General features: G+C 39.9%; 1 protein-coding gene and 1 long non-coding RNA gene across 12 annotated transcripts in view; one reads left to right on the plus strand and one right to left on the minus strand.

Annotated features, from left to right (window-relative positions):
* LOC117312929 (uncharacterized) overlaps window positions 1-15,715 on the plus strand; it is a 29,962-nt gene extending 14,247 nt beyond the window's left edge. The window contains exon 3 of the long non-coding RNA XR_012332953.1: window positions 9,839-15,715. This is a non-coding gene — a long non-coding RNA (uncharacterized lncRNA). The remainder of the gene's footprint in view (window positions 1-9,838) is intronic.
* Window positions 1-15,896, minus strand: part of SP100 (SP100 nuclear antigen) — an 84,697-nt gene that overhangs the window by 9,937 nt on the left and 58,864 nt on the right. For 8 of the 11 annotated variants that reach the window (XM_073807151.1, XM_073807147.1, XM_073807145.1 and 5 more), the window contains one exon: window positions 961-1,065. The exons of 1 other annotated variant lie outside the window; for it this stretch is intronic. In XM_073807151.1, coding sequence (XP_073663252.1) covers window positions 961-1,065 — 105 coding nt within the window. Of the gene's footprint in view, window positions 1-960; window positions 1,066-1,439; window positions 1,748-15,896 lie in introns of those variants that run through there. 2 more of the 11 variants (XR_004527340.2, XM_073807150.1) reach the window with 2 other exon arrangements.

Below are 15,896 nucleotides of genomic sequence, written 5' to 3' on the forward strand. Positions count from 1 at the left end.
TTGTAGAGGACAGTTCAGGATGAGAGAGACTTAGTAACTTGGCCCATACAAAATAGACACTCTTGGTACAGCTGAAACTCGAATCCCAGTCTTCTGGGTCTAAATCTTGTGCTTCTCCCAGTTAGCACAAGGCCATACAGATGTTATAGGGAATGTGGCTGTGAAGGTTGCTGTTGCATTTCTCAAATGTGTACATCTTCCATTCTGTTATTGAAGCACTTGCCCCTGTATTGGGTGCTGGATGGGCACCTGTGGACCTTTTCCTTGGGGGAAAGTGGAGATGGCCTGGTAGGCTAATGTTTATTAATTTTAAAAGAGTGGGAATGCCATCTTTCCTCCAGCCTATCTGGGATGCTGTGTGGAAAAGAGCTAACAGAACAGAACTGAGGCTGCTTTCTTGAGAACGTCTGCTTGCAAGGTTGGCGCCTGGCTGGTATCTGGGAACTTGGATTTGGGGAGGGGTCTCACCACTCCCAGAACTGAAGAGTAGCTCACTGTGCCTTAACTGTTTATACAAACAGTATGGTTTATGTGAACACCTGCCTTCTGTCTGGGAGTTTGGAATTCTGGCATGTGCTAGGCAGGGGGTACTTATGTAACTAACCCCTGATAAAAACCCTGGACTCTCAGGCTCAGGGCAGCTTCCCTGGCAGACAACATTTTACATGTGTTGTTACAATTCATTGCTGGTGAATTAAGTGTGTCCTGGTGACCCGACTGGGAGAAGACTCTTGGAAACTGACACCTGTACCATGGGCCTTTTCCCTTTGCTGATTTTGCTTTGTATCCTTTCAATTTAATAAATCACAGCCATGAGTTCAACTATATGCTGAGTCCTTTCAGTCCTCCTGGTGAGGCACCAAACCTAGAGACCCCCAATACAGGTGTCTACCCCCTGTATAATACAGTATTCACATGGGAGTTTTCCAGTTGAAAAGTTTAGAAGACCACGAAGCCCACCTTTTTCCATTTTCTCCTTGTATAAAATCCCCTTCGCCTCACCACAAGTCACAGGAAGTTCAGGAAGCTGAAAATCCATATTTGTTTCTTTGGGAATTCTTGGACCTGCAAGGAAGCATTGGTTTCTTCATTCCACCTTGCTCTAAAACTGTGTACCGTCTCTCCTCACCCATCTTGAGATCCTTCTTTATAACTTAAAATGTAATGGAAGGATTTCCCCCATGAATTAGGTACATTTCTAGGCAGGTTAGGTACATAAAGATAACGTCACCCTCCACCACCATCCTCTAAAATCCTACATACAAACCTCTTGTGGAAGGATCTGATTCCCAAGCTTGCTGGCCCCAACTACCTATTGCATGATAATTTTCCTCCTGCTGATTTGAAGGAAGATTTATAGTCATATTATTGCTTTGAAGTTATGCAGATGGAGAAAAAACCCTCAACTTTTAATTTTTTCTCCCCATTTGAGGGCTCACCTGGGGAAAAAAGGAAGATTGCAATGGGACCCCCAGCAGGGGCAGTGTCTGTCTTCCCACCTTGCTCTCTGTTTCACTTCTCTCTCATGTGAGCTTTCTCTGTGGCTAGAAGGTAGTTTGCTCTAGAAGAAACTGCACATTGCTCAGGGAGAGGGTTTCTGTACATCCTTGGGTGAGGGTGCTGGCATCTAATTCCTCTGAAGCAGGTGTTGAAAGTCTTAGAAAGAATGTTAGTAGCAGGAGCACCTTCTCTTGCCCTTCTGACCAACATTGAGGAGGATCCTTTAGACAGGTCTGGGGGCTTCTCTCTGGATGGGGAGAGTAGGCTGTCAAGAGCCCTTCCAGCGTCAGTTCTATTAGAGCTGGGGTGGGTGTAGGGGACCATTCAGTCTAATTCACCTGCCAGCCACCAATTTACAGAGGAGGAAATTGAAGCAAGAAAGAACAGTGGACAAGCCAAAGTTACACAGTCAAAGGAATTTTAGGAATTAGGACATAGGTCTTGTGTTACCACCCAGAGTCCCCCTTGGTGGGGAGCCTATGGCTCTCTACATGGGCAAGACAAGGGCGAGAGAAATATCATGCGAGTCATACCTTTTATATATTTTTCTTTGTGTTTCCCTCCTCAAAAGTTATCAGTGCAGTGAGAGGAGCCCTGCTGAGGCCCAAGGAGGCCTGGGGGTCTCTCGCAGATCTTCTGACTAATCAATGGAGTGCGTGTTATCACCATCCTGTCATGTGGTCGAAATTGACCAAGACCAAGGACTTATCCTAACGTTTGCTATCGGCTCTGTAAGCCAATTAAGAAAATGTATTGATCACTAAAAATATGGATTATAAAATAAAAATTTAGATGTTTAATTATTAAAATTGCATTAATCACTTATTTTTACCTCTTTTTCTGCCTCTTTTCAAAGGCCCAGTGTTGATTGTTTTTCTCCCCGAGGAAGTAGAAAAGTAACATAAATGTCTCTTTTTATAACATTGCATTGCAAATAGTAGTGTTTTGCAAAAATACCATTCAAATGTCACTTTTTAGGAGTTTACCTAGTACTTCAAGAAAAATATCAAATGCTTAGATCAGGAGTTAGGAACTTTCTCTGTAAAGGGCCAGATAGTAAATATTTAAGGTATTGTGGACCACAATCTCCTTTGTGACTACTCAACTCTACTGTTTTATTGTAAAAGCATCCATAGACAATTCATAAATGGAAAGATGTGACTGTGGCTACGTTCTGATAAAAAATTATTTACAAAACAATTCATGGGGCTTCCCTGGTGGCGCAGTGGCTGAGAGTCCGCCTGCTGATGCAGGGGACACGGGTTCGTGCCCCGGTCCGGGAAGATCCCACGTGCCGCGGAGTGGCTGGGCCCGTGAGCCATGGCCGCTGAGCCTGCGCGTCCGGAGCCTGTGCTCCGCAACGGGAGAGGCCACAACAGTGAGAGGCCCGCGTACCGCAAAAAAAAAACAATTCATGGGTTGAATTTGCCCTGTGGGCCATAGTTTGCGGAACTCTGGTCTAGACTTGGTTAGTTACAAAGATGATGTTTAACTGAGATATATCCTATATTTCTTTTACTCCAAGTCGTTCCAAATAAAACTGAAACCGTGTTTTATGTGTTTCCCAAGCAACAGAGCAGCAAGGTGAGAAGAGTAATGAAGTTGTACATCTTTTGAGTCCTTGTTGTGTGCCAGGAACTATCCTTAGACCTTGCCTCTATTAATTTACTTTATCCTTAGAGCAAATTTAGTCAAATTAGGGACTTAGTCAAATAGGGACTAATACTATCCTTATCTTACAGATGAGGAAATTGATATGCACAGATATAAATGCATATTAACTAAAAGCATCGAAGATTTACTTTGATAAAGAGGCAGAGACAAAAGGCAGTAATGTTAGGTCTCAAGGGGGGCTTCATGCTCAACTCTATAGGTCAGATAGCTGCTGTAAACCTAAACTTGAAAGATTTTTGTATCAAAAATGGTCTCAAAAATGAGCAAGGACTTAAAAACTAGCCCAATGGCTCAATGAAGGGGAGCTTATAAAATTGATGACCAAGTTCCAAAAGTTGTAGGGTTAGAGATGGCACAAAAGGTTGACTTAAGAGATGTTTCAGAAAAATGTAGTTTCTGATTTAATTGTTGATTTTGTCCAAAAAGGTTAATCATGTCCATGTTCATGTTCAGGTCTGCCATCATTCAAATGTGTCTGAATGTTGGAAGTCAGGGATGCTTTCTTGCTAAAGGTCTGTGCCCATCATTCTGTTCCCATGGCTGGAATCCTGGGGTGTTAATTTGGGTAATGCAGGTCCCAGGAGAAAATCCCCTCCAGAAAGTCAATCATGACTAATCTTTCCTTTAAGCAGATTATGACCAGATGCGGCTGGAAAGGAATATTTCCTTCAACCAAACACAAAAAGCCTTCAGGTTGATGATGTTATCTCATATTCTGGGACTTTGCCATAACAATTACTCAAGTTTAAAAAAAAAATCTCACCAAAATAAAAATGGCCCCATGAGACATTTATTAATTATTTTGATCCCAAGAGAAATCACACCCCAAGATCAACATGTTCTACCTTACAAAATGTTATCCTTAGGAAGTTATTCAAAGTATTAGGGAGGTACACTGAGGAGAGATTACTAAACCTCTATAAGAGAATCATAAGCATGGCTATGATCTTGAAGGCCTAAGAGGAACAAGTGAATGGGGAACAATGTAGACCTGAAAGTAGATGAAGCTTTCTTTAAAAATTGCTCTAGATGGACTGGTTTCAAAGAACATTACAGTACCAAATATGGTAGTTAGTAGTTGCCAGGTATAAAAGGTTATCCACACAGGTGTGGGTCTTGGTGAAACAGTCCTCTCCGGTCCTCTTCAGCACTGATGCTGAAGTGGGAAAAGGCCAGTTCTGATTCTCTCTCTCTCTTTTCCTGCAAGAATCAAGCCCCACTGTCCCACAAGAAGACACTTGTGTTCTCTTGGCTTTCTCCTTGCTCTCCTTTCCTATGCAGTGATGAAATTGAAATCCCAGCGCTAATTATAACTTGAGTCTGTCCAACAGTAGCCCTAATTGGCAAATGTGCATTCTCTTGCTCTCAGTTTCTCTCTGCTTAAATATTTCTGGGACTAGTTGGTGAGTTAGACTACTATTTCATCAAAGCCTGTTGAGGACAAACAACTTCATGGCAAACAAACAGAAACTCGTTGTACACCAGCTCAGTTCTCAGAAATTTGGTCTGGAGACCAGATCATATGAACAAAGTGCTGCTAAACTTTACAGGGGTTATTTGTGTGTTAGCGAGCTCCAGCACTTTATTATCTTAGATCCAGAAAGTAAAATGCCTGGACAAAGTAGGATTTAATTATTCTTGGGTCTACCATCTTAATAAACAACTACTAATGCTATACTAAAACCCTACATTAACTCTTACAAATAATAATGTGGTCAGAAAAATTAAAAGTCATTTAAAAATAATTTTCTTAATAGTTGGAACTAATCTTTATGGGCAAAATAGTATATCAGGATGTTTAGGTGATCTTTTGGTTGCCTCAGAGTATCAGAGAGTCTGCAGTGTGTAAGAACAATAGAATATAGGAGCCCAGTATGCCTAGATCCTAAAGCAAGTGTTAGTCTAGCCCTGTTGCACAGACCATGGTAAGCGATAGTGAGGCTGGTTCTGCCGGAACAGGCCTTCCCCACCTCCAGGTCTTGTGAAAGAGGCTACATTTCTTTCAAGAGAATTGTCAGACACCTCCCCTCAAGCCAAGACAAAATATGTTAAAGGATCCACACAGGAGATGGACCTCAGTCCTTGGGACATCAGGGAAGGAGAGATTATCAGACTCATCCTTGCCAATATAAAGGTGAACATCATGGCTAGTGTGTTCTGTGGTGGGAGAAGGGCTGAGCCAGGAGTCAGCAAGGGAATCAATGAAGAAGCATGATTCCCTTGGCCTGGTGGGGTGGCCCTGTGGATGGGAGTTGAACTGGGTATTTTTGAGAGATACTCTTCCCAAAAGAACCACATAGGGCAACGAGGTAGCTGCTGCAAGGGTGCTAACCTTCCAGAAGGACCATCCAATGTCTTCATTCCCAAGCAAGTTGGCCACCACTCACTACTGACAGGTGGTAAAATATATTGCTTCTGCTCTTCTAGTGGGAAGTTTCTAGCCAAATTTGTTTTTCCAGACAAAAAATTTTAGATTGTAATTTGTCTATAATTTGACAAATTTGTAGGTATGATTCAAGGACTAGCTGAGCCGTGAACAGGATCACAATGGGGCAGCCTAGCAGGAGATGGGGTCTGTCTTATTTGTTTGCCTCACTTCTCCTTCACAGCAGCTTTCTCCTGGCTGGAAGGGAAGCTCAGGGGAGTTCTACTGTCTTCTGAAAATTGCTCAGGGCAGAAGGAGGGTCTACCTCTACATGAGAGGGTGTGGGGGGGGGGCGGGGAACTCAGAGTCTGACTCCACAGAAAGGAGTCTTAAGATGAACTTGAGAATGATTAGCTGCTGTTCCTGCCCTTCCAGCCAGTGATGTTAGGAATCCATTAAAGATTTGGGGAATCCATTAAAGACACTCCTTGGGCTCCCTGTTCTTGATGCCGATGAGAGAGCTGTCCATGGTCCTTACCAAGTCCAGTGGTAGATCTACAGAATGTGAAGCTGTATATGAAGCTGGGATGGGCCTTGATGGGCATTTCACTTTACAGAGGAGTAAACTGAGGCAGAAGAGGCAAAGTGACAGACCCAAGTTTACAGGACTACCTCAGGGTGGTGGGACATGAGGCAGGACATCTTTATCACTTGTGAGTTACACAGTGTTTTATGGCTACTACTATTTCCAGCCTCAAAAGTTACCAGTTCAGCAGAGGCAGCACTTCAGTGGCCCTTGGGTCCTGGGTTTTGGCTGTGGATTCATCGTCATGTTGCTTGTTTGAGATATCATATTTCTCTCCCTGTCATGTTTTAGAAGCTGACTAAATCTGATATATTTCTCAACAGTTAGTAGCTACAGAAAGTAATTAGAGAAACAGGTCTATTAACAAAAGCATAGAATAAAGCATGAGAATTTAGATGTTCAGTTAGTAAATTTTATTTGTGTATTTATTTCTTCTTGGTTTGCCTCTTTTCTTTGGGGCTCTGTTACTCAGAATTTCGATTCTATGTCTACCCCTCTTTCTGAGAAAAATATAAAACAGATACTGCTGAAAAGTTGCATGGTATATAATAGTGCTTTTCAAAAATTCCATTTTACTTTAAATTTTCAAAAGTTTACTGCATAAAGAAAAAATATTAACCCATAGTCTTGCACCTACTAAGCCTTTGATGGTTAACCTGGGTTCATCCTAGATTTCATTTTATTTGCCCTCACATTAAGAAAAATTCATTTATATCCACATTAATAAAAAAGAATTTAAGACAGAGTTTTATTCCTTATATCTCAAGGAACACTGTGAGAATAATAATAATGAGAGCTAACAGTTGTTAAGTGCTTATTATATGCTAGACATGAACACAAGACCCTTACTTCTACTACTTTATTTTAGGGATTTTTACTATCCCCACTACCAATGAAGAAACTGAAGCATCCTGAAATTAAAAATTAAGTGAAGCAATGCAGATTTCCTTTGGTTGAGAGGCAGAATCAATGGCAGTAACACAAGACTTTGGATTGTCTAGGGAGATGTGATGTTGAGCTACACAGATAAAACATAGGCCATCATCTTAGCCCTAAATGAAGGCGTTTAGGCTGAAAATATCATGAAAGTGACCAAAGACCTTGTTCACATGGGTTTGGACAAAAAAATAGGATTTAAAGAACTAACCAAGAAAATGTTGCCCAAGGGGAATTTGTAGAAATAGAACTTCAAGTCCTAGAAAACCTTAGGGTTATAGATATCAAAAAAGTGTTGATTGAAACGCTATGTCAGGGGAATATGCTCTCAGATTTAGGAGGTGTGGGTGGAAAGATGGTGGGGTTTGTGCAGGTGAATCTCCTGAGTGCCATGTTCAAACGTGTTGATCTCCAAAGCAGGGCCATAAAGTGCACACATTTCCTTTCCCCTTTCCTTTCCTTTCCTCTCTTCTCCTCTTCTTTGTTTTTCTTTCTTTCCTTCCCTCCTCCCCCTTTTCTCCCTTTCTTCCTTTCTTCTTTCTTTCCTTTCTTTCTTTGTTTCTTTTTTATTTTGCAGTACGTGGGCCTCTCACTGTTGTGGCCTCTCCCGCTGTGGAGCACAGGCTCTGGACGGGCAGGCTCAGCAGCCATGGCTCACGGGCCTAGCCACTCCGCGGCATGTGGGATCTTCCCGGACTGGGGCATGAACCCGTGTCCCTTGCATCGGCAGGCGGACTCTCAACCACTGCACCACCAGGGAAGCCCTCTTTCTTTCTTTCTTCTTTCTTTCTTTCTCTCTCTCTCTTTCTTTCTTTCTTTCTTTCTTCCTTCCATCCTTCCTTCCTTCCTTCCTTCCTTTCTCTCTCTCTCTCTCTCTCTCTCTCTCTCTCTCTCTCTCTCTCTCTCTCTCTCTTTCTTTCTTTCTTTTCTTTCAATGCCTGGACTACAATTTGGGCCTGTTCATAGATATCAACCATAGACATCTTAGACAAAAAAAAAAATATTTTCTTTCCCTCTCTATCTTTCTCTGGCACTGTTTGATTCACCTTTCATCAAACCTGTTGAGGCCAAATAAATTAAAGATACAAAAGTAGTCTAGTTCAGCTTACCAGAGTTCTCCTTATTGGTAGATTTGGGGTTTAAGACCTGCTAATTATTGTTCTTTGTGAATTTTCTTACTCAAATACCCCACAGGAAGTAGAGTGGCTGTTCTTGGATTTCCTATCCAAATACTATTTATTGACACCAGAGGCTTGCTATAGAAGTTAAGTGTTCCCCTCCCCTCAAGGCAAGTGAGAAGGCTTCAGTCTCAAGGTGATTAATCTGTGTCTCTAAGAGCTTGAAGGAGGCAGAGATGTTTAAAGACTCAAACCTGGAAAGTCTAGAGAGGGTGACTGCATTGGGAGCCAACCCCACATCCAGTGGTCATAGGACCATGAAGAGGCATGGTTCTCACGAGCCTCCCTGGGGAAGGGAGGGGCTCAGTTAGTTCCTGAGAGATACTGTATCCAGGAGGATCATTTGGATGAAAGAGGTGACCCCAGGAGAGGTGTGGACCTCCTAGAAGCTGGGAGACTAAGAAGGAAGTGGTAAGCCATCAGTTAGATTTCCTGCATCAGGGGACCTTCAGTTGAGAAAGTCTCTATAAAGACAGTGAATATCTGAAGAACCCACAAATATGGCTCATGAATCTGCCATTTCTGGGAGACATGAAGGATCTATTGTAAGAGGGCCATTCCTGCTCCTTACCACTTCCTTCTTTCCTTCCTCCTCAATTTGAATTAGCTAAAAGCAGCACATACTGAATGGTGTTAGAGAGGAAGTGTGGATGAAAGAAGAGGCTGGCCTTATCCAACTTGCTCACTACAAAGTTGACAGTTTTAATATTATATCAGCTCAGTCTTTTAAATACTGAATGAGAATATCACTGCTGCTGAAAAGGATTAGCACAACTCTGGGGCTTATCTAAGACTTCATCCTGGGGCACAGTAAGAACTATTTGAGAGAACAGGTTTAACAAAGAAGTAAGTAGGAGAAAGAACCAACTGTGCTTAGACTACCCATGCCAACTGTTATAATAAATCAAGTATGGCAGTGAGATTTCACAAACTCTCAGAGAACAAAAGTCTTAGACTTGGGTAAATATAACCTGGGAAATAAACAAGGTGATAAAGATAAGTATGGAGAAAAAAATGATAGAGATGCTAAAAATATAAGTATATATTTATTTACACTTATTTATATTCTAAAATATATATAACATATAATAATAATATATTTAAATATATATATGGTGTTAGAAATAATCAGCAGAAATGGAAACAAAATATATCTGAATATGTTTCAACTCCAGAAGGAAAATCTTGCCACCTCTACAGTGCTGTATAAACCCAACAGCAGTATTTTTTATGATGTGATGTAAAAGAATGAACAAAAGAAATAAAGTATACAAGAAAAACATTAGTAGAATGGGAGAGGGGTGGGAAAAAGAAGAGAGGTGAAGAAGAGGAAGAAAACAAAGAATGAGATAGAAATGAAAATTACAGAACTTAATTCAGAGAATGGAGGGTCACGTATCTCTACTGCACCAACACGGTGTGGTATGTGCTATTAGTTTGGTTTAAATAACTGTGTTTAGATCTGATGTGATACCAGGAGTCTGGCTTCTGCTTAATTGATTAAGTTCTCTCTTGTCTGTTTCTCCTCATTTGGTTGAGAGCTGCGTTCGTCAGTTACAACAAACTTTTCTAACGCTTTCTCTCTTATTTCTCACTCAGGGATGGCTTGTCTCTGGCCACAAAGCTCTGTGTTGCATCCAAGTTCCAGCTCCTTTTATTGCCAAAGGGCCTCAAGCGACAACAAGGGTGGGTTTGAACCAATGGAGAGTCTGAATTTCCCTCTTAATTTGAGGAAATCAGTGACTTTGGATGAAAACATGGAGAACAAGTAAGCAGATTGCTATTTGTCACCCATAATCATCCTTTCTTTTCTTCCATAGGGATAGAGTTACAACCAGACCCTTGGCTGCCTGTCTAGAGATTATATTTCTTAGCCTCACCTCCCAGCTAGCTCTGGCCATGTGACTAAGGGTTCTCCAATAGGATGTGAGCAGAAGACTCTGGGCCTTTCCTTTAAAAGAAATAAATGGGTGATATCCCTGTCAAGAAAAGGCAGTAAACAAATCATTTGAATTCTTGAAGAAGAAAACCAAAATAACAGAAGAAATAATTGAAGATAAGTTCAAGAAAAAGTTTTCTGAAATTACTTAAAAAATGAATATACATATCATAAGTACATGTATTTTCACTCTGTAGCAGAGAAAATTGGCTCCAGTCAACCCTGAAATATATTCCAGCAAACTTACCATACTTTAAAGAATTGAATGGGCAGCCTGGGCAAAACAAGTCATTTTCAAGGGAGAGGGATCTCGTTGGCTATAGAATTTTCCATAGCAACATTTAATGCCACAGAAAAAAAGTACAAGCAGTACAAAATACTTCTAGAAGTAAAGAGTGAGCAAATTATTTTCAGGTATAAATAATAAAAACAAATACTTTTGAATAGGGAAATTCTGGAAATACTGTTCCTATGAGTACTTGTTCCTTTGAGAAGACTACTAGAGGATCCACTTCAGCAAACCAAGACAGGACTGGAAAAATTTTGGCAAAAGGATTAAAATAAAAATGGAGATGAGGTGACAGGCCAGGGCATAAATGTATATGCCCTTACAATATAGAAATGATATAATATAAAAAAAAATTGGGAGGAAGGGACAAATATGGGTGGTAGGGCAAGGTCATAGTTTGTTCTACAGCTAGGAGTCAAAGGGTATTATTTGGATAAATAAAGGATAAATACAAAGCACATTTAATAGCTAAGAGGTAAAAATAAAGGGAACATCATGGCCTAAATTGGGTGAGAGGGGAAAGAGAAATAGGATATACACTAATTTTATAAATCTCCTGGGTGGGAAATTAATGGGTTCTGTCTAAAGAGAGGACCAAAGGTATCACATAAAGGTAATTCTAAGAGTAATCACTATAACAAAAGTACAAACCTTTGTAAGTATCAGAAGTATATACTCCTAACCAATGGAAATATGGGAAATGAGCAGGGGCTCAACCATTCATTTCTTTTAAGGGAAAGACCCAAAAGAGGCTCACATTTTTTCTACTCAGATGCCATAGTCGCTTGGCAGGGCAGGGAAAGCTGGAAGGGTTAGTCTCAGCTAAGCAGTCATATGCCCAGCTGTAACCACTACCACAAAAATGCAAACCTTCCTAAGTATCACAAGTACATACATGCACATAAATGCATTGAAGACAGAATGCAGAGTGTTGGCATTTTTAATATCTAAGACACTAGAACAAGATGAATCAACAATATAAATTAATATGACTTTCAAACACTTTGGTCCTAAAAATAAAAATAGATGGACTTAATTCACTTATTTAAATAAAATATTTTGAGATTAAATTACAAAGTAAACCCCAACTTTTAACCATATACAAAACACTCAAGTAAAAACATATTTTTAAATGTTGAAAATAAATGTATAGACAAAGGTATATTCAGCATACATCAACAAAAAGAAACCAGGAAGTCATGATCTGAATTTCAAAGAAAGTGTGATTCAGGCCAAAAAGTTTTAAGCAAGTAGAAAATACAGGAAATGCCATGAGAGGTAAAAACACTCTACTAGAAGATAATTTTATTGTTATGTCCCTCAGTCCACAGGTGATCAAGTGGACAAAATGAGGAGGCTATGAAAGACTCAAATAATATGTTTTAACAGGGTTGATATTATTGATACATATTCAACTCCATACCCAGAAAATAGAAGTAGAGAATGTACATTTTCTCCCACCCTCTCTTAAGTAACTCTTGGGTCAAAAAGTAAATATAAATCCAAATTGCAGGCTATCTGGCAAACAACAATAATAAAATGTTGCCTATGAGAACAGATGTATTATTTAATTTAAAATAATTCTAGAAAGAATGAAAATATGTATACATACAGCCAATTTTCATTATTCACAGATTCCATATTTGTGAAGTCACCCACTCCCTAAAGTTTATTTGCACCCCCCAAATCAGTACTCAGGGCACTTTCATGGTCATTCATGGTGATGCACAGAGCAGTGAAAAATCTGAGTTGCTGGCCGCACCTGTTCCCAGATGAGGTTGAACAAGGCAATGCTCTGTCTCCTTGTTTCAGCTTATTCTGTAAACAAGTTTCCTTTTGCCGACTATTTAGTTCCATGTTTTTCTCACTTTTGTGTTTTCTGTTGGTGATTTTGCTGCTTAAAATGGCCCCCAAACCTAGTGCTGAAGTGCTGTCTAGTGTTCCTAAGACAGTGATGTGACTTATGGAGAAAATCTGTGTGTTAGATAAGCTCCGATCAGGCATGAGTTATAGTGCTGTCGGCTGTGAGTTCAACATTGATGAATCAACGTATATATTAAATTAGGTGTCTTTAAACAGAAACACTCAGAAAACAAAGATATATATTTATTGGTTTACAAAAATGTGACCAGAGGCTCACAGGTACCAAACCCTGTATTTCTCCTGGGAGCAAAGGTACACGATTAGCTATTTTTGTGTTTGGGGTGATTCATGAAACCTATATACCATGAAAAATGAGAACCGGCTGTATATGTATACACATGCACACAATTATTTTCAGAGTTCACCCACTTTTTTCCTTGTTTTTTATTTCATTTATTATACTTTTCAATCTCAGAATTTCTATTTGGTTCTTTTTAAAATATATATATATATATAGTTTTGAAACTTGATGAATGAATGTGGGGTGGGGGTTAGGAAAAAGGGAGGAATCAAACACATTTTCTATACTTTCGGCTCAAGCAACTGAGTAGAATTAGTGCCATTTACTGAGATAAGGGTGAGCGGTGGTGGATGACAGGTTTGGAAGTGAAATAAAGGAATCTGTTTCATGTGTCAAATTTGAGACTCCAAGTGGAAGTTTGGAGTAAGAAGTTGAACTTATGACTTGGAAGTTCAATAGAGGCATCAAAGGAGGTGAAGTATAATTGGCAGTCATTAACATATTGATGGAATTTATAGCTACCAGACTGGATGTAGTCCCTAGGGATGAAATCTCTGGTACATGCCAACATGTAGATATCAGGAAGCCATGAAGGGACCATCACCACCAATAGAACCACTACTATCGAAACTATCATCAACATCACCAACAAATGACCAGGAAGGAGCTATCAGCAAGTAGGAGACTGTGATTCTCCAGAAGACAAGAGAGTGCATCAGGTTCTCCCAGCTTACTCACCTGAGCACAGTGATGCCAAGGCTTGCCAGGTGCTATGAAGCAAGAGGCAACCAATGACCTCCCAGTCAGAAAGACCAGGATCAGGCCACCCTCCGATAAGCTGCACCAGCTCCATCCTCTTGACTGGAGAAACCAGCCTGTTAGGGACAGATCCCTTCAGGTCTAATGCCCAGGCTCCTGGGAAGATGTTTGCCTCCCTATGCACACTGCTCTCCACACCTGCTGCCTACGCCTGCCTCACCCATGAGGTCAGCAGAGCAGCTCATCTATGGTCAATCTGTATAGCCCTCTTGGGAGCCTGTGGTGTAGAGGCAGCCTCACCCTCACAATGAGATCTACAGAGAATCCTCATTAGCCAACAACATCGATTACTACATCACTATCCATGACAAAGAACTAACTACGAAAAATTACCAACCTTCTAATTGTAGTTTGCTGACACTTCTTTATCCCTCCCTTTATTTTAATGTCTTTTTTTGGCTTTAAGTATACCATCATATATTTGGATTAAACGTTTCACAAACTGATATTCATTTAAATTACTATCCAACACATTCTTGGATGCATCAATATGCAGAAGCTTAACTATTTCTAATGCAGACTCTCTTCTTACCTGCCACACAGCAGGAGGAAGGAATTCCTTTGATGCTAGGAACTTTAACCTGGGTCAAGGACAGACGGAGGAGGAAATCATTCCAAGTGTTTGGGGTATGACACTGGTCTAACCTTGTGGAATTAGTACTTTTCTGTTTCATCATGGTGGAAAAATACGGAGGTTCCCACGTTGCATTTAGCATGTAAGGTTGCTAGATTGTGGGGCTGTGTCAACAAGTATATGTGTCACTGGGAACCATTGTTGTGACCGGACCCTGGGCTATGTTGCAAATGAGACCCTTGACTCTTTGCCTCTGGGTGAAACTCAGAGTTTTTAAGAAAGGGAAGCTCTGGGTTCACTTCTTTCTTCTCTGGAAGCAGGGGTCACTGTGAATTATCCTGCCACATTATAGGACGAGCTATGGGAACTTCATATGCAACCAACAGAATTCTATCCAGTCTTTAGCATGAGCACAAGCTTGGCCAAAGTCTTTCAAAATCTTGGCCTCTCTGCTAAAGCCTTCTATACCTCTGTTTTGTGGGATATCCCAAATCTGGTTTTTCCTTCCATTATGCCAAATTCCCATGCTACACCAGTAATGATGCTCAGTTTTGAAGTCTGTTTGTGTATCTTCACCCAAAATGGGTACCATGAAGGAAGACTGGGTTTTAGCAGTCATTAGTATAGATGTGGTCTGATTTTCCAGGAAAGAGAAGTTGTAGAAGTTTGAGAGTGTGAAATGGGTAAATCGAGCCGTGAAAATTGAAGTGGGATGAGGCCCATAGGATGAGGTCTGGTAAATAGAACGCGTATAAAGAAGAGTCCTCAGTATTTGGAGATCAAAGAAAAACTGTATAAAGTATTTTAATGATACTGGTAATAATATTTAGCCTATAAGTAGTAATGCTTATTAAATATAAGATATAGTTTTAAAAAAATATTGTAAACATCCTCACGTAAATGCTGAACAAATCATTCACATTATGTATTTAGGTGAAGGCGAGAAAGGAAATTTGAAAAGAAATGATAAAGATCACAAGCTGATTCAGATTTAGCAACAAGATGGGAGGCTGAAGTAGAAAAATTTATATACATCTTATTTTACTATTTTTAAAATACTTTCCAGGTCCTTTTTTCTCTATTTCTGCCAACACAATCCAACTCTATGGGCCTGCGTTTCTTACAAGGCTAACTAATCAAATTCCAGAGACCAGATTTTTAAAATGTAAGTCTTCATAACTAACAGAATTACAGAAAAAGGAGGGAAAGTCCCCTCAAACCATAGCTGTAGAAGGAGAGAGAGCAGTCTGTACCACAAAACTAACATAAAGAATTGATTTGACAGTATTAAATTGAGAAATTTCATAAGAAGATAAGTCTTGTAAAATATGGAGATGTGTCTGTTTGTAACCATTACCAATTTGTTCTGTTCTCTGTAATATAAACTTGTCCTTGAAAGAGTTATTTGAAGGGGTCTTGTGATAACCCCCTTATTTGAAATTATTGCCACTTTTTATGGAGACAATTTCTTCAGAAACTTAATTCTGATTGATTGTCTTGATCATTTGGGGGCCTGGCCATAATATTTTAAGTGACATTTGGATCCTTAAACTATACAGATGCTTGTAAGATTTTATATTGAATCAGAAGAAGATCCTTGGCATTCTGATTTCCTCATATGCAAATGGATAATAAAATGACCATAGATTTCCTATTTAAATAAAGATTTTGAGAGTCTTGTCTCACTTAAATTTATTCCAGCTATTTTGTAATGGGAAAAAAAGATATTCATAGAGAGAAACAAATGGCTTCGGCATATAAATTTTTTTAAGGTGTATGAAAATTCTTAGTAGAAGAACATTAAATAAGATGTGAATAAATGGGTATAAGTCTTTGTTCTCCCCAAATTAATCTGCAACTTCAACATATTTC

This window comes from Tursiops truncatus, chromosome 7 (genome assembly GCF_011762595.2).
Source record: "Tursiops truncatus isolate mTurTru1 chromosome 7, mTurTru1.mat.Y, whole genome shotgun sequence".
Classification (NCBI taxonomy): domain Eukaryota; kingdom Metazoa; phylum Chordata; class Mammalia; order Artiodactyla; family Delphinidae; genus Tursiops; species Tursiops truncatus.